Source organism: Rattus norvegicus, chromosome 13 (assembly GCF_021556685.1).
Source record: "Rattus norvegicus strain SHRSP/BbbUtx chromosome 13, alternate assembly SHRSP_T2T, whole genome shotgun sequence".
Classification (NCBI taxonomy): Eukaryota; Metazoa; Chordata; class Mammalia; order Rodentia; family Muridae; genus Rattus; species Rattus norvegicus.
The window spans coordinates 102,989,251-103,015,488 of NC_141546.1; the positions used below are offsets into that span (position 1 = coordinate 102,989,251).

Consider the following 26,238-nt stretch of genomic DNA (forward strand, 5'->3'; position numbering starts at 1 on the left):
ACTAGATAAGTGTACAGAGTTAGTGTCCTCTATGGACCTGGTTTCAGCTTTCATAGAACCACACTGTTATCTTGTATTATAACCTTTCAGTGTTTTTTCTTGCTCATATTAAATTACACACACACACACACACACACACACACACACACACACACGACTGGAGTTGTCACAATGCTTGCGGAAGTCAGAGGATAATTTGTGAGAGTCTGTTCTCTTCTATAATGTGTGTGCGTCTAGGAGATTAAAGTCAGGTCATCGGCCTTGCCGTCAAGCTCTTTTGCCCACTTACCCATCTCACTGACCACCCTCCTAGCATTTTTATGGTGTCTTTGTACTTTAGGGACACCAAGTAAAACAAAGCCAGGAGCACCAGCTAGAGACCAGACTCTTCGCACATGCTAGAGATAACTCAGATTCAGACCTATGTCTTCTCCAATCGATTCTCCCAGTAGTAAGAGAAGGTCCAGGAAGCTCAGTGGCCAGGCGGGTAATCAAGTCATCTTCCCCTTGCTCACCTAAAGACTGAGCACTTGTGGCTTTGAAATTTTCTTTGAGACTACAGAAGAAGCAAGAAGATGCCCAGGATCCGTGAACTCATGGCAGCGCTTGGTAGACCTTACTCAGTTTCTCTAACTTTATGATGTTGCAGTCGGAATTCAGGACCATCGGTTTCCTTTATTCACTGAGACATGCTTTGTGTCCTAATACTTGGTGGATTTGGAGAAAGTTCCCTGGGCTACTGAAGAATGAGAATTCTTTTGTTGAGGTAGAACATTCTGTAGATGTCTGTTAGGTCCATCTAATTCATGATGGCATCTGACTCCAATGTTTCTTTGGTGGTTTATTTTTTGTTTTTTGTTTTTGGTTTTTTGTTGTTGTTGTTGTTGTTTTGTTTTGTTTTTGTTTTTATCTGGATGATCTGTCTTTAGGTGACAGTGGGGTACTGAAGTGTTACCCACTATCACTGTGCTGGTATTAATTAATGTTAGATGTATTAGTATGTGTCTTAAGAAACCTTATGCCCCACATACAGTGAGTGTGTGTCTAATGTCCGCATAATGTGTTCTGTTGTTAAGTACCACGTGATAACATGTACCTCTTCCACTTTGGGCTTCAAGATAATTTCACAGATATTAGAATAGCAACGCCTAGTTGTGTCTTAGTTCTTTTCCTTGGAGTCCTACTATCTGGCCTTTTACCTGAAGATGGTGTTCATCTTTGGTGGTGAGGTATGTGTCCCAAAGACAGCAAAAACATGGAATCTGCTTGTCTTCCAACCTGTGTGTCTGAGCCTTTTTCTTAGAGAGTTGAGACCACTAATATTGAGAGTTAGCACTGAAAGGTCCTATTCATTCTTTCATTCTGTTGTTTCGTGATTCTGTTGATTTTCTAGCCCTCCTCTGATTGAAAGTCCTGGTATTAGTAGTTTCACGTAGGACTGTTACAAAGGTTAAATGATATTGTTTATGTAGCCAGCATTTATTACCTGGGTTTGGACGATAGTTCTGTCGATGTGGGTGATCTTTTAAATTCAATTCTTAATACCTTCAACACAGTCACTTAGTAACTCATTTTTACTTATTTTCTGGGCTGGAGAGATGGTCCATCAAGAAAAGGTAAAGGCATTGATGTAGCTGTGCAAGCCCTGATGGCTTAGGAGCCCACATGCAAAGCCTGGTGCAGTAGTGTGCACCTGAAATCCCAGCGCTCCGACGAGAGATGGGAAGCAGAGGCAGGAAAATTGGGTGGAATCTGGAGGGGCAGCTATGATGGAGTGAACAACACAGAGGAATCAAGAAAGGCCTGGGCAAAGGTGAAACTCTTGAGGTGTCCTCTAACCTCCTTGGGCACACCGTGACACATGCATGCACACACATGCACAGACATTCACACTTACTTTTAAAATGTATCTTATCTAGCATTTGCTTGAATGCCTTTGTTTGCAACGTGCTAAAAGCACTTAGTTCAGTGTAGGGTTGAAATTCTTCAGTGATTTTCAAACCTCCCAGCAGTGTGCTGTTTTCTTTTATGAACTCAACATCAGATTTTTGCCCTGGCTCTATAATAGTTTCTTTTCTTTTTTTTTTTTTTTTAATTTTTATTTATTTAATTTATTTACTGTAGCTGTCTTCAGACACACCAGAAGAGGGCACCAGACCTCATTACAGATGGTTGTGAGCCGCCATGTGGTTGCTGGGAATTGAACTCAGGACCTCTGGAAGAGCAGTCAGTGCTCTTAACCACTGAGCCACCTCTCCAGCTCCAATATTTTCAATAAGAGGAGTCTCATCGTGATAATCTCGCTTATAAAATGTAACCTTAAGTCTTTCCTACCTCAAGCCTGGTAGGAACTTTTCATCCAGTCCAGACCGAGGGAAAATGAAGAATTGCATGCTAACTCTGACCACTTAACCAGTTGTTAACAAATCTATAATTTCCAGACCTCTCAGTTTTTAGATGCATGAAATCCATTACAGAAACACTGTGACACTTAGGATGCTCTTTTTCTGGTGCCTGGAGGGCTTCCAGACTCGGGAAGCATCAGGTGACTATGCCCTGGGTATCATCACGTCATTCTACCGGGAAGCACCTCATGATAGGGAGAACGACATTTTTTCCTGTTCAGAGTCAGGCACAAATGTGACTCACGAGACTCTGTCTCTTAAAGAAAAAAAAAATAGTAAAGAGAAATATAAATTCTCCACATGAGGCTCATGATGAAATATTCTCCTGAGGTGCAGTCAAGAAATGTAGGTTTGTTTATTTGTTACTTGTTTGTTAAAAAGCAAAAAGCCGCTCACATGACTCAAATGCACCACCAAACTCATCAAGCAACCTGGATCACTCCTACCAAACCAACATGGTCAGTAATACTAATTCCTGGAGATAGAAATCGGTGGCTTTCTCTGGAATGTACAAAGCCAAAATATTGATTGGATTAATTGATTTATTTTTCACATGTACTTTGCGGGGATCAATATGGACAGAGTAACCTCAGGCAGGTAAGTTGCTGGGAGCAAATAGTCTATGTGGTTGCTTGGCAACAGAAGAATTACCTGGGTAATTAACTGGATTTCGGTTTTCAAATTATGTTTCCGATGCTATCAATAAACTACATCTTAGATCGAGTCTATAAATCCTGCTGGTAAAAGCAATGAGGACACCCGGGGGAAGGGTGACTGTGACAGTCAGAGCTGATCTTATAGATATGCATTTCTAAGTCCTACTATGTGCCAAGCACTCCCAGGCTCCAGTCAATTCTTATGCAAACAGCAGGAGGTAATTCCGCGCATTAGGAATTTGTGGAGTAATGGTGTGATAGGTCACCAGGCACTCCCCCGGGATTCAAAGGCAAATCTCTTCAACTGTTATCTTTGAAGAGTAATTCCTTACAGCTTTTAGTTTAACTCTTCAATCTGGAAGTTTTGCTGCCCTCCACCCACCCAAAGTCTTACAAATGCATGAGACATAGAGCATAGAGAGCTTGCCTAGCAAGCGCAAGGCCCTGGGTTCGGTCCTAAGCTCGGGGGAGGGGGGTGAGGGGGCGGGGGTGGGGTGGGGGGGGTGTACGACACAAAACACAAATGCATGAGACACACCCTTGCTTTGTAAAGTGGTATCCAGAGGTGGGGCTAGCTGTTGGCTAAAACCTAATGGTTCTAGGAGGGTGGAGGGTGGTGTTTTCTTGGGCAAGTCAGGAGCAGGAGAATTAATTGGTTGTGACCCCTCTAAGAGAAAAGAGCCACCAAGCTCTTTTGTGGATGAAACAAAAGATTCCACCTGTCCAACCCAGAGTCAGGAAAGAACTGACAGGATTCAGACATCATGCAGGAGCAGGAAGCTTCCTCACTGGGCAGGCACAGTAGAGATTGAGAAATGTCTCAAAGAGCTATGAAGAGATTATTTACTCAAAGACTGGTTTACAGTCCTGCTCAAGACTCTCTGCCCTAGGCAAAACCAGGTCCATTTATCTCCTAATTACCTGATAAACGTTAGCAGGAATAACTCCAAAGGACTCCAACCTCTAAAACAAGATGCCTGCTCTTTGTATGGTGTTTGGAGGTGGAAAGCCACTTACACACACACACACACACACACACACACACACACACACACACACACACACACATTTATAATAAATCAGTGCTGAAACGGTAGTTTGAGGTTAAGAGCATGGATTGTTCTACCACATGACTAAGGTTCGATTCCCAGTAGTACCTTCATGGTGGCTCAGAACCACCGTCTGACTCCAGTCCATGGAGTTTGACTCCCCCTTCTGGCCTCTGAGGGCACTGCATGCATACATGTACACAGAATTTTTTTTTTAAAGTGAAAAAATGTCATAAAATCTCAACCTTTTTTAGGGGTGAGGAGTCACTGTAGTAACTTACCTTCTATGGTTGACCATGCGGTAAACAGTTCTGAGAAGACTCTAGTGAGTTATTGTTCAAGTTAGAGGCAACAAGAACCACTCAGCTTCCTCCTACACTGTCCTCTGAGCCCTGGATCACTACAGAACCAACTGAAAGAAAGGAGAAATATATGTAACCTTAATGGATGAAAAATTATAGAAAATTAAGAAGCAAGAGACTCTATAGAATATAAACCATTTACTCAGAGAAAGAACAGAGGCAGCTAGTCCTGCTGTTTGAGAACCCAAACATCCAAAATTATTTAAACTCTGCAGACAATAATGAGCCATTCTAATTTATCAAGATGATGACTATATTTTGAACTATCCACCCCTTAATCACGTCCTAATTAACAATACAGCCGCATTCAGCAAGCGCTTTTTTCCCTCACTAAGGATGGTGAGTTATCTAAGTTTAAGGCGTAATATTGAAACCCTGGCACTTTCTCTTGCCCATTTATCTTTTAGTCCATTAAAGAAAAGAATTGGCAACCATGCTTCTGCTGGGAAATCATTTTAATTAATCCTGCGTGGGCACATAAATACTTTTTATTAATCACGTGTTGATGAAAGGTTAGCTAGCTACAATATGGACTACCCAGAGTGGGTGTTCAGTCACCGCCTCGGCTGTGGTAGATGGCGCTGGATGCCTGTCTGGTTACAAACAAACTTCGCCTGTAAGTGAAATTTTTACCTTGCACTAATTCGGGGGATCCAACACTGGCTGTTGAGTGTAGCACCCAAATGACAAGGATTAGCAAGTTTCCAAGAAGACGAAGCCCACCAAGTGATTTGTGTTTCCTTTGCTGGTTGACAAGTGAATGAACCTTGTGTTATTGGGTCCTAGTACAGGCTAGGCATGTTCGTTGAGATAAACACACCCCTCTCAGTAATGATCACTTCATGCCTCCTGTCTAGTGTCTACGTTTGTTTGGAGGTTTTTGTGACAGCGTCTCATGACCTCTCACCCAGAGTGATCCCTCTTCCACAGGTGTGAGCCACCACACCCAACCTATTTTCCGCATTTTACTAGTGAGAAGAGTCAATGTAGATTTTTTTCAAACTCTAGGTTATTCATTGTAGATTTTTTTCAAACCGTGACTCTCTCTAGGTTATTCATTGCCTAGCTCTCAGAGGCAACTTCCAGGGGATTTATTTCCTCTCGTGGTTTTTCTTTTTAATCTCTTATTTTGTAAGCGTTTTAATTGTAGCGTATATTTGGTGTGCTAAATGATGGGCTTAATTATGACATTTTCATGGGTACGTGTAAGGTCTTTTTCTGCTCATAGTCCCCTCCCCCACTGTTGCCATACTCCAACCGCCCAGCTCAGCTCGTACTGGCCACCGGATTCTGTCCAAATGGCCGTCTTCCGGTTTGCTGCCGTGTGTGTGCCTGCATGCATTCATAAATATTGTTGAAATCCAGTTTCTGTTTTTCCGCCAACTTAAATCACATAAAAAAAATTTTGTTATTATTTCCACAACCTAGTCCAAAATTTAAAAGATAATTTTGCTGTAGAAAATGTGCAGTACAATTGTGGGTCATCCCATGGTCCAGAGGGGTCATTTTATCTGCAGGTCCAAACCTCATAAGAATGTAGAATGCACTTGCCTTTGGGAAGACTGAGTTCTTCTGTTCACTTAGTGGGCAAGAATACATCCACTGGTCCCTACTCATGGGTGTGATAGGATACAGGACACCAGATCTCGACCAAACGCACAAAGATGTGAGGTCCTCCCGCCTCCGAGGATGTACCACTGCCTGTGGAGGGAAGCAAAGGCTGCAGAGGAGCTCCCAGCCCACGTCAAAGCCCCGTACAGTTATCATCAAAGTGAAGGCAGCCTGCTTCTCTCCCTCACCCCCAGAGAGGACATAATCCAGACACCCCTGGCCACACAGAGGAGGGTATCAGCCAGTGTGTCAGAGACACTGCTTTAAGGGTAAGCCGGTTTGTAAAGCAAAGGCTGCTATCAAACCGAATTAATGGGTGATATTTTTTTTTACTCTTAGAATTGTTACTGCTCCTGCTCCTTAAAAAATTACTTTAAAGGGTTCCTATGATTGACTTGTCCCATTGTGAAGTACGCACCTGCTGTGAAACGAAGCCATGGAGGGGAGGGGAAAAAAAGTTGAATAATTTAACTTTTTTATTTGTAAGGATAATCAGGGTTTTTCTGATTACATCTTAACTTCATAAATGTTAAATAACCTATCAGCATCTAGTTGTTGTAAATTATGAAAAGGAACACTGCCAGGAATATTAACCGGTACAGCCCTTGTTCTTCGGAGAACAAGGAAATGTGTTGTGGCAGCTTGTCACCGTGCAACTGGTAACTCTGACACCAAATAACAAAACTGCCATTTGCACTTAGGCGAGATTGGTTCACACGCTTTTCTGAGGCTCCTTTTGCTCTGACAGAAATTTATGAACTCGGGAACTAACCAAGTCGTAAGTCTCCCCAGCTGGTTCTAACAAATATGCCCATTTCATTTCATTTAGTCATTAGGGTACCAGGGGGGGCTTCGTCGGCTTGGACTCATTGCAGATGGCATGGGGTTTCAGGGACACTGCAGACGGCGTGTCACTGCCCTGCAAAGTGATGGCAGGGGTGGGACCCTCTTCCTGGGTGTTTGTCATGAGTTTGACATGTCCACAGTTTAGAGGTACATTTTCTGTTCCAACACCTCATAGGTGTGTGTAAAGGGCTCTCGATGCCCATTTACTTCGGGGTGAAAAATACATTTCCCGGGTTCACGCTGTGGCTAGCCATGCTTAAACCTAGATCAATATTGTGTCTATCTCTGAAACACAGTAGAAGTGCAATCTTGTGCCCCAACCCCGCTGGGAGCCCTGTCATTTCTGAACAGAGACATTGAAGGATAGAGAGTGTGGAAGCGGTCTGTTGTAGGTACAGACTGCAGACAAAGGAACTGACCTCAGACAGATCGGGTGGGAGACCAACTGAAATTACCACCGAGGATGAACGACAGACTGTCTGCGCACCGCGACTTGGTCTTGTACAAGTGCACACGTAAAAAGCCAAAGGACGAGAGAGTGGTAGGACAGTCACTTGCTCAGACATAACATTCACATCTGTTTGGAAGAGTAGCTCTTTCGTGAGAGGTATTAGAGGACGCATGGTTAGTTCTTGTTATTACAGCTTTACTATCCTTCCTTCATCTGTTTCTTTTGTGTAGAGATGGAGATTTTTGACAGATCTTGTGGGAATGAGCTAGAATACTCTGGTTTTACGCCATTTTTGCATGGGTATAGCTATCTGACGAATGGTGTCAGCACTTTACAGAGGAAGCGACTGCTGTCCATAGAGGTTACTTGGTGTGTGGTAGTGACTGGAAAATAGGGGCAGAGATGATCTGATCCGAGTCCAGTGTGCAGTTTATCGAGTTCAACAGCACATGAACAGGGCATGTTTTATACAACTGTGTTTTCTAGACTCTTCCACAAGACCTACCCAAGGAACAAAGAGACAGAGTGAACATGTGATCCCAAGGAATTGGCCTCAAGCACTGACCAGGCGTTTGCAGTTTTTAGTCTTACGTTTGATCCTCCAGTCTACACAGATTTGCCATCCCTGCATTCGCCTTGAGTCCCACAGTTCACCCTGTTAGAAGGCATTTGTTACAAACCTCCATCACTGAAAAGTGATACATTGTACCGGGGAAACCTAAGAGAACCACCCCCAGTACCAGGTTCCACGTCTGTTCTTCTTGATTCATTGTATCATCCTACAGGATAGACAGCAGTCCCCTCTCATGGGACTGGGAATGGTGAAGTGAACAATACTCCTGATAGCAGTTTCTGTAGACACATTTTCGTGCTTAAAGGTCAAATTGCAAGCTGAAAGCACCCCTGGTTCCCTCTCAGTAATCTCTACTGAGTCACGTGGTGCTCTCTGAAGAATGGAGTGCATAGCCTGGTACCTCCCCCTCACCCGTTAATAAACTGAGAATCTCAAATGACCTCTGTAACCAATTCTCTTCCTCCAACCCTCAAGCTTTATTTAATATCAGCAGCTTGCAGGGAACTCTGAACAAGGTTCCTGGTCTCATCTTGCAGTTGAGAATTAGGCCTTGAAGAACTTCTTCTAGATAAATCCGTGATGTGTACTCATTAAACCAACCAAGAGAAAGGTGAACCTATCTAAAAATCCTGAGGATTTATCTTATCATAGCTTTATAGCCACACATGAAAAGGAATACAGAATTTTCTACTGTTACACTGAACACACGTGGCAGAAGCCAGACCAACTGCTCTGTGACTTCCTTCACCCTATTGCTCATTTCAAGGCAATGATGGAGAGACTGACGTTTGAGTTATCCCCTGAGTTCCTGGAGAACAGTTCTTTCCAGCACAAGGGGACTTCAACATGAGTTTCTTCTGCAGTCCTAGGTGTGACTCACTCTAACGTGACCTCTGTCTCTAACCTTTTAGCCTTGCAAAACTTTTTATGACTTTATCAAACAGTTTTCTAAATCCAGACATCTCAGGCAGAAAAACCCGCAGCCAAGTTTTATGAACAAGGAAAAGTGAAACTCTATTAATTTCCATGGCTCAGATAGGAAAATCACATGTTTCCAAATGTCTTTGTCTTTGAATATTCTTTAACGTGAGCCCACATGTGTCCAGGATGGGTGGGTCTCAGATGAGGAGACTTGGTATTTAGGACTTAAAATTTAAACCTCTAGTTTTCCTGCTCCATTAATGGCAATTTGGCAGGTTCAGAATTGGTCTACTCGTCTACACAGCTTTTCTCAGCCCTGCCCTGTAATTTTCCTTTCCTGTTAGCTTAACCTAAAGTTCTATTTTCAAAGCTTAGAATTATAAGCTTCCCTATGCACTCGGACCAAGTCATTATTTCTACTCACAACCAGCCGGGACGCAATCCAGAACGAGTGGCCTTGACTTAACTGAGATTTAATTTTCTTGTCTTTGGGGGAAGGGAGCTTGGCGTTTACAGCAGTATTTGCTGCTCTTCCAGAGGCCTGGTTCAGTTCCCTGCTCCTACACCTGCAACTGTAGCTCCAGGTACAAGAGGGGGGAGCTGATGCCCCCTACTGGCCCCTGTGAGTATTGCATACAAAACGCAAATACCACACTCAGGCGTTCACATTAAACAAATAAGTAAGTAAATATTTTAAAAGAGAGAGGTTACCATTATTCTAAAGTCTAATCCATTCATTTAATCACCTGATAAATGATTGAACTTCTGTGCTAAAAGCTAGACGCAGGAGCCCCGTTCACAAAATAACATTCTCCAACCTTTTGAAGCTGGTGTTCGATAATAAGAGAGAACAGCGTTCTGTGGGACAGCACAGGGTTTCTGGGAAACTGCTTGTCTAGCTCATATGACTGCCACTGTCATGATATAAACCTTCCCTTTGAGCCTGACTTCCTGTCTCAAGTTTTAACCCATCATTCACCAGACAGCGATACTTTACACACTCAAGTCTTTTTATTGTCGTTTGTCTATAACCCCCAAATTTCCTGCAGAGATCGTGAAATCTAATGACCACTTGGGTTACCCCAAGGGGCTTCCGCAGGCCCAGGCTTAGAAACATGGAGAATGGTGTCACCATTAACTGAAAGAAGAAACTTAGGGAGCTTAGAGTTTGTCCATCGTGGGTAGGGAAGGGGAAGGCAAGCCTAGCTCATTTTGATCACAATCTCCTGTTGAGATTGAGGTCACCCTAGGCCTAGGAGATGGCTTAGATAGGAAAGAATGTGTTATACAAGCATCAGAACCGAAATTTGATCCCCAGACTCAACATTAAAAACAGATGAAATAAACAAACAGGTATGGCACGTACATTTGTAATTTAGGTCCTGTGTTGGGGAGACAAATGGATCCTAGGGCCTCACTGGTCAGCCAGCCTCACCTACTTGATGGGTCCGAGGTCAGTGAGAGAGCCTGTTTCAAAAGGAGAAGATGTCCTCTGGCCTCCACATGCATGCATGAATTGCACACATGCATGTCCACTCACACGTTAGTACATGCACACATGTAGACATGAGCATGTGCTGCTCAGTCTGGGTTGCTAGGTTCTTCCCAATGGAGCATATTTCTAAAGAAGACCATGGGGCACCAGCGTGAAAATCTTCCCAGTGCATTGTTTGCACCCACTATACAAGCAGAGCCAACTCTTCCTCTGTAGACCTCACCTCTCAGGTGACCTCCGGCAGGCGCTGAGATGTTCACTCTGTGAGGTTATCAATGAGTTTCCTTGTTTCTTTGGTAGCAACAAACTTACAGATACTCCGCATGTAACTAACCCGGTAAATGTCCCACACTCCCCCATCAGTGAGATAATTCAGTCAGAGCCACTGTTATTGTCTCCATTCAAAGCACATCTTCTTTCCTCTAAAAAGTGTATGTTTCTTCATGACCATATAAAACTTAACAAGCATTTAATAATAGGAATAGGTTGTGAATAGATTTAAAAAGAAAGAAAGAAAGAAAACAAAAGCCTACTTTCTTTAGGAAGTGCTAGTGGAAAAAAATGACAGTTATTGGACCCAAATTCCATATGTATTTAAGGCCCATAAGTCTCACTGACGGAGTGGACTGTCGTACCTCAATAATTAATGCCCTCCAGGTAGACAGTGACTTGGATATTTTATGGGCCATTATGTCAAAGATCCATGTCAGATGAGATGCTTACACCACGGTCTACAGAAAAATTATTGTCACAAGCAAACTGGAGTTGTTTTTTTTTTTAAATGTACTTTAAGTAAACCTAGGGAGGATGTGACACCCTCCTTAATTGCTGCATGTTTTAAGTGACAGGTGCCTTCATTTTTATTTACCATCAGAGTGTATCTTTGAATATGACTATTATGAATGTTTAAACAGCTCTTGTCTTTGGAGTGCACACTGCAGTGTTTTCCAACCTGTGTTGTGTGTAGCTTCAGTCCTACCCCAAGCCGCCCTTTACCTTCCAGAGATAACCTTGTGTGCGTGCACGGTTCTGAGGGGAGCGAGGCATTGGTGGGCTTGCATGAGGCAATTACACATCGTTCTTTCTCTTTCTCTCCCACTTCCCAGGGATCCTGCTTCCCAAGATTCCAGTGGAGTACAGCATCTTACTCAGCGGTGGGAACATGATGCTCTTAACTTTCTCGGTTGGACTCCGTCAGTCTGCATACCTGAAAAACCTGGCCCCATTCACACAATATGAAATACGGATACAGGCCTGCCAAGAGGGTGACTATCTTTCAGAAACTTGACCAGGGCTGTGGGAAAAGTATCTCAAAACATTTTTTTTCTTTCCTTAAAAAGAAACAGTTAAAATACAAAGAGTAATGATTAATTTCTGATGTGTGGGAGACTGATTGCCCAGAAAAACCAGAGCCTGGCATTCATTGAAGCCTAAGACATCCCTACACATTGCATGAATATTTAAATACATAAAAAATACATTAAAGGGTACATTAAAACGGTAGCTTTGTAAAGCCTTGTTTTATAAGGCCGTCTAAAAGAAAAACACATAGCTCGCAGAGAGGCCATTAGGAATACAAGACGAAATAGGCTCTAGAATAAATGTCATAGAAGAATGTATTAAACTTGATCTTATTTAAACATTTTCAGGAGGGAGGAGGGAAAAGTTATTTAAGAGCCGAGTTGTAAGCCAAGCTTGGTGGCGCACACCTTTAATCCCAGCACTCGGGAGGCAGAGGCAGGCAGATTTCTGAGATTGGAGCCAGCCTGGTCTACAGAAGGAGTTCTAGGATAGCCAGGGCTTATCTTTAAAAAGCAAACAACAAAAAAGAGTTGAACTGCACACAAATGAGTCTCTGTATTTGGTGGTGATTCCTTGGAGCCAATGCCTTGGGTCTGAGGTCTGTGCTCTAGCCTCTGGCCTGGTAGAAACATTGCCATCTTAGACAGAATGTGGCCCAGTCCTTCTTCCCTGTCATGGAGGACTGAAGAGACATAAACTGATACTCAGAAAAAGAAAACATGGAATCCAGAGAGAATATTACACATTACTTATCTCTTCTCTATGAGAAAGACAGATGTATAAGGCCGGGCATGGTGGTACACACTTTTAATTCCAACACTTAGAGGCTGAAGCAGGCAGATCTCTAAGTTTGAGGCCAACTGGTCTACCCAGCAAGTTCAGAAGCCTACCAGCCTATGCTCTCTCACTTTCCTTGTCTCGTTACCCTAGACTTGGCTCAAGTTTCAGAGCTGGTCCTGATGACTCGTGTCAGAAACCCCAAGTCTATTTATTGACTTTACCTTACAAACTAGGCCATAGTTTGTTTGAAGGGTTTACTCCCTGATCCAGCCTTTCACTCAGCAACATGGAACTGGTTTTTGAGTGAAGCTCTCATAACTTCAAGGCAAAATCATAACATGCTATGGATCTATGCTGTAGACCGCCAATAGACTTGGGGTTACTTGTTCAACAGAGGTTGGTTTGATGCATTAGGCACTGTTAAGTGTACTATTTGCGGACATCATTTACATGCTCATGAAATTCAAATGGGGTCACTTTTTAAGTAGAGTAACTGTAGTAGAAATGGAGGCCAGGTCAATCAAGCCTGTGGTTTCTCGCCTACCTCAGTATAAACAGATGGTTACTGAATGAACCATCTAAAAGTGATTTTGTATTTTAATGTTCAAATTCCATGGGCTCCCTATAGGACCAAACTGAAACATATATGCAATGTATCCAGACATATTATTTTCATGGCCCTGTTACCCTCCTATATGGCTGTGTGACACTTTGCCTAGCTACAGAAATTAATAAATCCCTGGGTTGCTTTTGCAGTAGGCTGTGGAGTTAGCCCTGGGACACATGTCAGAACGCTTGAAGCAGCACCAGTGGGTCTAATGCCCCCTCTCCTGAAGGCTCTGGGGTCACATTGCATAGAGGTGAAGTGGACGCCACCTACGAGACCCAATGGAATCATCACCAGCTATGTCATTCACAGGTGAGCGGTTTGCGATTGGGGCCGTGCGCCATCCCAGGGCTGCAGAATCACAGGCATGAGCCACATGCACAGGGGACAGAAGGGCATTCATGTTCTCGGGGGCACTTACGTGTGGAGACTGTGTTGGAAGCTGTGACCTCTGACACGTTGCCCAAAGACCAGGACCCACAGTGTGACCTTTCCTTGAGATCTGTTTGACAGTTGAAACCCTAGAACTCTTCGTTTCTGTTTTGTTTGATCTGGTTTTTGTTTTGTTTTGTTTTATCTCTGTGACTCCTACCCTGCGTGCTACGTGCTGCTGTCTTTGTTTCTCCTCATCGTGTTCATTTTACTTTGCTTCTTTGTGTTTGTGCAATTCTAGGGGCCAAACCAGGGCCTCACACATGGTAAGCAAGTGTTCTACCTCTGAGCTGTATCCCCAGCCTGTCCATCCAACTTTAAAGCCTCTTTCCTTGGATGGCTAATGCTATATTTCTCCTCATCGTGTGCAGGATTTACTGCATGGATATCCCTAATGTAAGGGAAGTGAAAGCAGAAAGAGAGGAAATGGGAAAGTCAGGAAGGGCAGCTGAGGAAGGATGAGGTGGGCTGAAGATGAGGAAGGGTGAAGGTGGAGGAGAAGAGAAGGGAGCAGGTAAGGAGAGGGAAAGGGAAGGGGAGGAGAGTGAGGGGAAGGGAGGGGAAGGGAGGGGAAGAGGAGAGGAGAGGAGAGGAGAGGGGAGAGGAGGGGAGGAGAAGGGAAGGAAGGGGTGAGGAGAGGAGGAGAGGGGAAGGAAGAGGGGATGGGAGGGGAGAAAAAGGGAGAGGGAAGCAGAGGGGATGGGAGGAAAGGAGAGGAGAGACAGACATACAGAGGGAAAGCCCTGTATGCTTGACACCTACCATAGAAAACACAGGCAGGTGTGGCTGGCAGGCAGTGTTGCACATGAAGCTCCACTCCAAAAGCCACAAAAGTGCAGCCTGCCCCCTCCCCCTCCCCCACCATCCCACCCCCTGCTTTCGAACCCTCTGGTAGTCTCTCTAGCATTTTCCACTGTTCTTTGTTTGGTCCATGTGCCCTTGGCAATGGCTGCTATAAGCATTAGACCCTCCTTTAGTGGTCAACTAAGGGTTTGTAGGCAAAACAAATGGGAATGGAGAAACTGTGATTACATTTAGGCTATGTCACCTAAAATGGGCAAGCCCAACTTCTCAGCAAACAGTGACTTGAAAACTAATGTTTCTGATTCACATGCACGTGGCCATACGAAACCAGCCGACAAGACCGTGCCCTTTACACTAGTACTTTACTACAGAATCTTAGCTATCCGGCCTCCAGAAGTCCTTTCCTCCCAACCGCTTAATGCTAACTGCACAGGAAAGGTGCATCAAAATCCTGTTCTGAACGCGGGGAAGTAGCCACTGTCAGAGAGCCGGACGCAGCTCCAGTCTGTTGGTTTTTGCAAACCAAGCTCATGATTACAGTGAGCCTTCCGTGGCAGCTACAGCAGAGGGAAACAGGAACCAGAATGCAGAAAGGCCGCTTCAATGAAAAATACTGTAAATTGAACTTGACAGCGTTTGATGGCATTTGATTATTCTAGTCACAGGCAAACAATGATATAAAGAGGAATATGAAACAGAATGTGTTACTGCCTAGCGGACTCCGACGCAATAAACCTTCCCCCGGTGTGACACAATCACTTCACCATCATAATTGTGGCCTGTTTGATACCTCCGAGTACAGCGGAAGGGCGCTGACTGACATAGATACATTTTGTTTTTTATTTAAAGTGAAATGGAAATGGTGCACCGGGGCCCCAGATACAATCGTTATTTTCACCTGCCGAGGCATGAATCACTTGGCAGTTATTCCGGCTGAAGCTTAAATGTGCTTAGACAACAACAATATCAAATTTTTCTTAGATAGCTGCAGAAGAAAAAAAATCAGAAATTTGTAAGGACAGAAATAGCATGTAGACGCACAGTTCTTTTTCATCCTGCGACGACGCAGGGCCCCTCGCACGGCTCCGGCTCGAGCTTGCGGTGCTTCTGAGGAGCTTACACCATGCAATTCCCACTTCATCACTCGCGTCCCTTCTGTCACCGAAGGAATCACATTCAGCCAAAACGGAGACAAGGCTTGGCCTATGCAGATGTTTCCATCAAATCGCAGGAAGCTAACGTGCCTGTTTCATTTTGAAAACACCGATCCCCACCCACCCACCCCGAATTACTCCCCGTCCCCTGTAATTCTCTTCTGTTGTTTTAATATTGCGCCTACGTATCATACGGCTAAAAATAGAAAGTACCTGCCCTAATAAGGAGGTAAGATGTTCATGATCTCAAGAACAAAACAGAACGGTCCACGTGTCACTTGTGTTTCTCATCGTTGGGACTCAGGGAGGAGGGGTTCAGTTCCGCTCACAGTTACGTGGGTGGGGAAGGCGTGGTACCATTCCAGGTAGACAAAATGGCTTCTATCCACAGCAGTGGGGCATGAGTTGGCTTCTTCATGTCCCATTAGATCAAAAAGAGGAAGCTGAGCACAGCCACAGCTCTCGTCTCTGCTCCTAATCCCATACCTCTGCCAGCCCACACCCCAGAGGTTCCACAACCTCTCAAAAGCAGCACCCCCATTGGAGACCAAATGTTCCAACACTGGGGTCTGTGAGGAGCATCCCATATTTAAATCACCATAACCTATTAATGACAGACTCTTTAATGTGAATGTCCCAACTTAAATTTCCAGTCACCTAGGCTGCCTGGTTGACTCCATGCAAGTCATAATGGAAGTTTTGTGTAAGGGTTTTCGTAAACAGTGAGGAAGTTTGGAGTGGTGTTTGATTACTTATTTACTATCAAGATGCAGGCAAGGCCAGCCTGCATGGTCACCTCTTCCTCAAAGAGAGGCTGGTTAGGGTAAAGATTCTTCAGTCTGACCACTTCATCAGGTCCATAGCCTATAAATGGTGAAATTCTCACCCCTTGCATCTACAAAATCCACCCACGATGCTTCCTTAGGAATTGGCAAAGCACTTAGTAAAATTACGTCCGCCCACTAGGAGCTTCCATGTAAACAGAGATGAAATTACATAGTGCTCACAGCCTGGCAAACCTTCCCTCTTAAATGATAATGATATTCGAACTGTCTATGTGCATTAGAAGTCGAAAGTGCGTACAAAGACACTTTAACACTGTGGAAAGGGAAGGAATGAGTAAGATGAAGCTTCCTTTGGGTCCTAAGAATGACTTTAGGTTTGTGTTTCCAAGCAGGGAACAGAAGCGATTGCGTAGAATGGATGGACAAGCTGAGTTGTCTGAGGAAAGGCGACCATTAAGACAGAGAAACACTGATGAACTCTAATTCATGCTGTGTGAAAAGGCAGACATGGGCTTTGAGTTAGATGATAAATAGCTTAGCTGTATACACACACCAAGGGACACGCAGCTCTTTAAACTTTAATTCTTACTACTAAGGATCTTATTTCTACCTAACACAAGCTAAAGTGTGATGAGTGACAGAGTGTGGGGCATGGAAACGTTCGCTGGGAACTTGAGAGGTGCGCTCCTTACGTTTCATTACTGTGACAGAACACCGGAACCAGAAGGGGTCTGTGGACAAGCGGGTGTCTTTGGGCTCGTGTTCAGAGGGGAAGGGGTCCATAACGTTGGGGGACAGGTGGCAGCAAGAAGCCAGAGTGAGAAGCTGAGAGAGCACATCTTTAACTACAAAAGGAGGCAGAGGGAGACCTGAGAGTTGGGGAGACTCTAGCCTCTCAAAGCCCACTTCCTTCCTCAAGGCTGTGCCTACTGACGGCTCCATAACCTTCCCAAATAACACCAGCAACCGGGGACCCCGAGTGTTCACATATCTGAGCCTCTGGGGGGTTGTCTGTTTGCTTTTCAATCAAACCACCACAATAGAGTATGTCTGTTTTCAGAATATTCATGGAACATTTCATGATGCCCATGTTATTGAGACTAGTCCTTCCAAAATAAGACCTTGGTGACTGCTGACATTTTAAAAGAAACATGTTTAGTAGGAAAGAGTACTTAACCACAGCAGTGTGAAAGGTCGCTCGTATAACTCATCCTTATAACCTCGCTAGGACATTTGTAATCACTATGAGTGGATGTAAACACCGTCATTTAGTATATTAGCATTGATGTATTATGTTCTCTTTTATGTAAAAACAATCACATTTCCCGGACTCCTCTCCTGGAGGCTTCATGTTTATTGGTCTATGATCTTTATGCAGCAAATCTTTGTGTGATCATATTAAAAATTACACTTGATTATTTCTTCCGATTCTTTTATGGCCCTTCCCATTCCTAAAACTGAAGTTAATTTTGTGAACAGGCATAAGATAAGAATCCCAGTCTTTATTAGAAAAGAGTATGTCATGAATTGTCAGTTTGATATGCCACCTATTCGAACTTCATTATTTAGTACATTTAAGGAACACACACACACACATGCATACTTTATATATATAATATATATTATAGCATATAATATATAATTCATGTATGTATAAATATATATGTATTTATATGTGTTGTATATATTATATAAAATATATACATATATAAAAATAATATACATATGTATAAATAAACAAATATGTATTTATATGTGTATTGTGTATATTATAAATATATTTATACATGTGTACTATATAATACATATGTATGTCATAATATATACAGCATACATATATAAATACATATATAATACACATATGTATATACATGCAGTATACATACAGAAAGACACACAAACATGCTGTGGTAGATAGAATTTAACTGACTGGCGGTGAAGGTATTATAGGTGTCAGTAAAATAAGAAAACTCCCCCATGCTAAAGTCCACAGTTAAGCACTTGTCATGTGTAGCTAGTGCTGGAGTTGAAAGTACTCCTGGAACAGACTTGGATCATCTGGATGTTGACTTCAGAGGGACAGGCCAGGCTGATGGACTTAGGTGCTTGGGGGTTCTTGTTGTTGTTGTTGTTGTTGTGTGTTTTCATATCGAACTAAGGGTACTATAGAGGAGCAACATGATCACAGGAAGAACATGGGCTGTGTGACCACAAGATGTGTCCCCGCCACGTCCCGGTGGTGTGGGTAGTAACTTGGGTCACCTATAGATTTATGCAGATTGGGCTCAGGAACATGAAGGCTGACTGACCTCTGCAAGATTTATGGGAAATAGTCAAATGATGCCCGTGAGGTACTCCATTAAATGCAAAGCAACAAGAATTAGGAAGCAGAACTGGACGTCATGGATGCTTCTTGAAGAACAAAGGGGGACTCTTGGTGACAAAAGAAGCAGGCTCTGTGCCTAGTGCCTAGTGTGTCTGCTTCTCTTTAAGAAAATTGGGTTTCTCTTTGCATTTAATGGTAGAGGAAAGTGTCTGGATTATTAGACACCAAAATAATGACAGCAGTACGTACCTCACGTGACGGTATGAAGGGTCTTCTCACCCCTCCTACTGTTTTACTATCGTCTCATTCTCACAGCCAGTGTGGTAATGTTATGTGGCCAGTGTTATATGGGGTGGCAAAGGCAGAATCGCAACTTGACTGAATCCAGAAGCAATCTGCCATTGCTCTCCATGATTTTCCTTCTTTCTCTTTCTGTAGGCCTCATCACTTTCTATTAGCAATCAAGGTGTAATCAGAGAGAGAGAGAGAGAGAGAGAGAGAGAGAGAGAGACAGAGAGAGAGAGAGAGAGAGAGAGACAGAGAGAGAGGGAAAGGGAGATGGAGGGGGGAGGGAGGGAGGGAGGGAGGGAGAGAGAGAGAGAGAGAGAGAGAGCGCGCAAGAGAGAGGGACAGAGAGAGCAGGAGCGTGCCCAATTACTTTAACCAAGGGATTTAATGTTGGTAGCCATGTGGGATAAATGTGTAAATTAGGTAACTGAAAAGAGAAGAAAATCCAAGATAACTTGGGAATAGGAGGCACCTTAGGGGCTGAGGGATGCAGGAAGTGGACCAAGTTATTAAATCAGAGAAACTTAGAGGCAGAGCCCTGAGCAACTGGGTCCCAGCATTCCAAGGGGAGTGTCTGTGCCGCGCTGGCTCCTCGGGGAAACAGGGAAACTTAGCTGTTTTCTCAAGTGAAACTAACATCATACTGGACACACCTCCTCTTCCCGAGTGGGAGATTCCTTGCTGGCAAGATGCTCAGAGTAACAGCTACAGAAGGAAACAAGAAGAGAGACAGTTCCTCTCGCTTGCAAGTCCTGCTCCCACTATTGACAGAACTCAGCGTCAAGTTCCTTGATGAAGCAGAAATGGAGACCTCAATCTCCACGCTATGTAATAAGTATATTTAAAATGTTTAAAGAAGGACATTTTATACACAAAGAGAGAGCAAATGACTGTGAAAAACCTATACTTTCTGGATTCCTAATTCTCTTCATTCTCCTCCTAGCGAGAGGCAACACGAAATCACCTGTTTCTGAAAGAGCGGTCCGAGTATGCTGTATGTAATGAATGGTCCATGCATGCGACTGTCCACTGATTGCTGAGCATGCAGTCCGAGAATACACACTATTCTGGAAGAACATGACTATGCCCACGAACAGTTGACACCCAATAATTAGGAAAAGGAACGTGTTCTCCTCAACCTCTTCTCTGGGCGTGTTCAGATACAAAGAGAACCTGGCTTTAACACCATACATGGGTTATGGCGTGTTGTCCTATACTATTAATTTATTAAGAAATCAGTATAAGAAATAATTTCCCAGGCTTCACCCTTCCATTGCTTTGGCAAACACACTTGAAGCTACCATCACAATGTATCCCTGAAATAGCGCAGATTCTTAAAATTCCCCCTCAGACAGCCTTTTCTCGTGTCATTTTTTAAGAAAACCATGGCTACATCTCAATTTGGGAGTTCACGAGATGTTTAATAGAAATTAATTGAATTGTCATAGCAAGTCTGAAGTTGGACAAAACAGAAAATGTAGTCTTCCGGTAGAACTCTGATCAGTTTGCTTACACTGTCCTATCCCTAGCAGTTGCGTTCTAAAATGCTAATCAGAGTCCTTGGCTGTGAGTCCTGGGATTCTCCTGAGAGCCCTTACACACCCAATACCTCAGATATGCAGCAGGCACAAGAGACAAGCTTGGCACACCCACATGGGATGCATAACCTGGTCCTTGAGTGGAAGCAGGTCACAATGAAGCCACAGGTCAGCGAGGTGCACCTGACGCCTCTCCAGCTCGCCGTTGCTCATCCTTAGACCACGGTGATTAGGAGAAGCATCCGATTCCCAGCATGAAAGACTTTCCACATCCTGCTCCTGTTTTGTGAAAGGTGCTGTCGTTTGCTTTGTCTTAATCACCCTCCGAGTTTTGATGGGGCCGGTTAATCTGATGTGGCAGCCTGTATGTTCCCCAGCGTCTGAGGAGGGTGTTAATTAAAGACTTCCAACAGCCTGGAAAATATTGATTTATTCAACACTCTCTTCTCCACTAGAGACTGAGCTGGAAGACGAGGGCCCTGCTTTTCCTTCCATTCTTTGTCAGCCTAGCTCTCTACTTCAATAAAATATAAGAACTGATAAAGATGGGGCCAGAAGGCAGAAAGAAATCATGAGGTTATATACCTTTTAGCCACTCATTTGAGAAGTAGATGCTTGAACCCCTCATGGACACTGGGATCATGGAGATGTAACAGGTCCAGTTCCCTTCCTGTCACATGTGTGTTGTGATTTTATACCAGAATAAGCAAAAATCTGTTCCCAACTCAACATCAGATACGTGAGGCCATCTTAAATGGCACATTGTTTCTCTTGCCTCAGTATTTATTGGTTTATATATTCAATACCAAAAGACAATGCATCCAGCTGAGTTTTGTGAGCAGTGAAACTTTAACTGTAAGGTGACTGAGTGACCTTACATTGGGAGTTAGAAGAATGTTTTGAGAGAATTCTGGACTGTGATAGGTTTTAGGAGACATCGAAATCGTCCTCTGTCCGTTAAAACTCTCAAACTCAAGCTTCTGGTCCTGTGCTTACCATGTGGTCTCCATTTGCACACAGTTCTGTTTCATGTTCCCAACCCCCCATCCTCTTGGTATAGCCGCCTCCTCTCCTTCTCCCTGCTCCTGAGTCAAAGATGGCGTTTATGTGTAGTTCTTGATCTATGACCACAAGTGTATTAAGAAGTAATGATAATGAGACTGTTTCCTGCCTTGATGGGGTATGGTTTAATTAAGATTAATTTTAATGGAGAGAAAATGGTAAGAAATCTGTCCACATACTCTTCAACCACCCTTCAGGCAAATGCAAGGCACATCACTCTAGGTAAACATCCAGAAGAACTGTGGGTTCTCCAGTTTAGCAGGACTGAATGAGCACTGGTGGCTTGAACCCATGGTGCTGGGAGGTCTTGAGGTGGGGCTTCCAAGGTCTGTACTGATGACCACGGGCTGTCCACTAAAACCCACAGTGGGCCAGCCCACGGGATCTGGGCATAGTGATCCCCATGCAGCAGAAGGATCAGCCGTGCTGTGCTTTGCAGTCACCACAGTCACATCAGCTATCACAGAGTCATATGGAACCTCAGGCATGGGTAACATCAGTTAGCGAGAGTCATATGGAGCCTAGCATAGTCTACTTACCAGAGGCTTAGGATTCCCCAGACACCAGTCATTGTACGTGCAATCCCATGGTTCTGTGCAAGGGTAGACCTGAATAAGGCTGCTGTGCACTCGCCTGTGATCTGCTCCTCATGTGGAGGGGTGAAAAGCATAAAATAATTCTCCATGTACTCGAAAAAACATGCAAATTGTGACCTGGTGTTGATTTACTGAACCATTCCCAGCTCAGTTAACCAGATCTCACAGGCGTGCCCCACTGTTTATTTCCCAGGTGACTCCAGACCTTGTCACCTTGACAGTATTAGCACAGACATAGAAAACATGGAGAAACATTTCACCAAAGCATGATATATGCTCCGAGGTTCTAATTCTCAAACAGCGCAGCATTTGGTCCCTCGCACTGCGTGCATTGTTCAAGAGAAGATGATATAGCAAAATCTGATCGCTGGTTCCTCTTCTCACAGCTCCAACAAAAGCCTGAAGCAGTAGCCTAAGGAAAGAAGAGTCTGTTCACAGTAGGAAGGGGCGGTCCCTCAGGAGGGAAAGGCCAGTGGCAGGCAAGAGAGTCCTGTTACCTCCATAGTCAAGAAGTGGAGAGGTGCAAGAGTGCCTGTTACAGCCGGAGTCCAGCCTAGAGGTGTGGACGCTGGTACTCAGAGTGCTTTCACCTTTTTATTCTGTCCAGGAGCCCAGCCCGTGACATGACGCCACCCACAGATGGGGCTTCCCAGTTCACCTGACCCAATTTAGACATTTCCTCACAGACTGGCCCAGAGCTAGCTTTGTCTCCTATGGAATGCTAGAACTTGTCGCATTGACAATATCAATTCACATATTAAGCATCATGGCACCGTGTTGTCTAAATTTTTATATCTTTTATATTTACATGTTTTTTATGACCTGTATGTACTTTTCAACACACACACACACACACACACACACACACACTGTCAACTACATTAAGAAAATGGCCTTGAGTAGACCTCCAGCATATTCCTGTTCAAGAACAGTTATCAGGAAGACAATCTTCTTGATAACCAAGATGAAGAGGAAGGAATCCTAATCACCAGTCTGTCTGTCTGTCTCTCTGTCTCTGTGTCTGTCTGTCTGTCAAGCTGTTTGAAGTGTCTGGGTGTTATACGACTTCCTTGGTTCTTTTGCAGGCGTCCTGCTGACACTGAAGAGGAGTCTCTGCTCTTTGTCTGGTCAGAAGGAGCTCTTGAGTTCACTGATGACACAGACACTCTGCGGCCTTTTACCCTGTATGAGTACCGAGTGAGAGCCTGGAACTCCAAGGGTGTAGTGGACAGCCCGTGGTCATCAGTACAGACCTTGGAAGCCCCACCTCAAGACCTCCCAGCACCATGGGTTCAAGTCACCAGTGCTCATTCAGTCCTGCTAAACTGGACAGAGCCAGAGGCCCCCAATGGCCTTATCTCCCAGTACCATGTGATCTACCAAGAGAGACCAGATGAGGCAGCGCCCGGCAGTTCTACCGTGCATGCGTTCACAGTGAAGGTAAGAACTTAGAAGCCATAGCAAGCCCCCAGATTATCCGGTTAACAGGTTATAATTCATTTCCCTATCTGCTTGTCATTTTCCTCACTTAGAACATAAGTATATGAATTTTTCATATGTGAAAATCAGCAATATGGTCCTAGGAATAAGATAATAAATTAAGTATGAGGAGTATTTGGGGACCAGTTGGCAGACCAGAACTGATTTGTATTACTACAAGTAAATAAATGGATCTCTGTGCCTGATTACCTTTACAAACCCACTAAATGGGAATAATTCAGGATGCCCCTCCAGACTGCATAGGAATGATGTCAAGATAAGAACGTGTAATTTTCTAGTATGTCAAAGAATCAATCTTACACACGTATGTATGTCTACACACACACACACACACACACACACAGAGGGGGTCATAATAGTCCATGTGCTGGAAAAGACACATGTGTTCTAACAGGGTATTAATTATTCTCTCCTGACCTGTTGCCCCTGATGCATAAAACAGTTTCATTAGTTCACCTAATATTCCCTGCGAGTTTTCTTTATGCAAAATACTCATGTTCTATGAGAGACGCGGAATTGTGGTGGTCTTTGTATCAGACACTTTTGTATAGTTTTGTAGAGATGAGACCCTATATAGTATAGGCTCTGTACTATAGTGTACTATAGTGTCCAGTCTCCTGGGATTTAGATCCCACACACCACCACTTGTCACTCATGAGTCACAGTCTAAGAACAGGTATCCCACAGAAAGCATTGCTCAGGAGATCAACTGGAAGCACTCAGGCTGGAGAGCCTGTATGCAGAAAAATGAAATGTTCGGGTTTTCAAACTAGGCTCAGACACCAACGGCCAACCCTTGCAAATAAGGAGATGTCTAGGTAGTGTTGAATATTACTTTTTAATATTAAAGCCAGTTGCCTGTGCTTTAAGCCTATTGAAGTCCAAGCCAAATGAAGGTAAGGAGTTTGTGTTTATCAGGATGGAGAAACAGCCCGAGTTTGGGTGCTGTGGTGTAATTCCAAGAGAAGCCTTGTAAGGGGTGGTAAAGCTTTGCATTGACTGCCGTCCTTACTTTTCTCGTATGACCCAACAAAAAGCAGCAGGAGAGACATCAGCGTGGATGGCCTCATCTTTTTCCACAATTGATATTTTGTTCTCCTTTTTGACATTCTCTTCCTATCAGCCTTTTCCTATTTAATTTCCAGCTCCCTCTTTATAAGCAGTAGTAGCCACTGTCTCACACAGAAGCCATCATTCAACTGATAATTTGACCTGCAGGGAAATGCTATTTTTATAAACCATATTCTTAGAACGTGTACTCTAATCCTTCACCTGTAAAGTAACTTTGGTTAAAATACTGAAACACTGTGATAAATATATTTTCATCAAAGGCACCAGTAACAATGACCAAGCCTTGTTCTTTCAACATATAACTTCCAAGAGTATATGCCTAATCATATATTCTCCCCAGGTCTACTGCAGTTCCTTGGGGAGATTACTATGAGTCACTGCTTATGTGGTTTTATTATAAAACATGCCTTAAGAATCTGATGGATGTGAGAACTCTGTCCTTTGTTTGTTCCGCTGGGTTCTATTTATACATTGCTAACATGTTCCCGGAAGAGAAGCCAGCCGGTGGCCTCAGGCTGAAAGCTACACATGGAAGGCTTCCTGTCATTGACTTCAATGTCCCCATCTTGACAGAGCCATCATGAAGCACTTTCACTATTGTTCTAAAACTTGCTATCTATACAATGCAGAAGAGACTGGCCAGCATAATCAAGGTATATGTAATATCCCACATCTTATTTTTCAATGTGCATATTCATCCCAAGTGACCTTCGAACATTCCGGATCAATGACCCCAAGAGCAAGACACCCCCCTCCCCCAGAGATTTGGTTGGGTTCATCCGGAAAGCTCCATCTGAGTTGTTCAAGCAACCAAGGCCAGCTTCCATAAAGCCAGGACTCAGACTCTGGTCACCAGGCCAAATCCCCAGGGCATAGTCACCATGACCTCACATGGACTGACATTCTGAATGAGATCATCAGAAAAATAGGCCATGGTCTATGACTCTCATCTTTTCCTACATTCCCAGTGTAGAGGCTGTGTTTAACCATATACGTATGTATGTATATAATATATACTATATATGTGTATGTATATCTATGTGTGTGTATGTATATATACATACATTGTGTGTGTAAGAAAGAGAGAAGGAGTGGGAGAGAGGGAGAGAGGGGGAGAGAGAGAGGGAGAGAGAGAGAGAGAGATAGCAAAGGCCACTGTGGAAGAAAGAGCTTACACATCCTGGTCAGAGCCTATCATGAAACTCAAGGTAGAAACATGGAGGTAAGAAGTGAAGTAGAGACATCAGAGGAATGCTCTCACCAGCTTGCTTCCTGTGGCTCAGTCATCTGCTCTCTTATACACCCCAAGGCCAGTCTGCTGCTCAGGAGCGGCTCCCCATCTTGGCTGGAGGGAGTGACCAACTGACTTACCCACAGGGCAGTCTGATGGAGGAGGCATTGCCTCAGTGGAAGTTCATCTTCCAAGATCACCTTGGCTTGGGTCAAGTTAACAAAAATCTAACCATCACACTATTATAGCCAAATTTCTTCTCCAAAATTTTAAGCCTAATTTTTTTTTATTTGTTCGTTTTCTGAACAACACATCCTCCCTGTACTGCTGCAGCGATCTTTAGGATCAAGCAGATTTAATCATGGTGGATAAACAGTCATTGGACACTATGT

The 26,238-nt window shown here is 43.8% G+C and overlaps 1 protein-coding gene across 1 annotated transcript in view; it reads left to right on the plus strand.

Annotated features, from left to right (window-relative positions):
* Ush2a (usherin) overlaps positions 1-26,238 on the plus strand; it is a 666,484-nt gene that overhangs the window by 559,235 nt on the left and 81,011 nt on the right. The window contains exons 58-60 of the mRNA NM_001302219.1: positions 11,477-11,635; positions 13,209-13,371; positions 23,130-23,484. Of these exons, the coding sequence (NP_001289148.1) occupies positions 11,477-11,635; positions 13,209-13,371; positions 23,130-23,484 (677 nt within the window). The remainder of the gene's footprint in view (positions 1-11,476; positions 11,636-13,208; positions 13,372-23,129; positions 23,485-26,238) is intronic.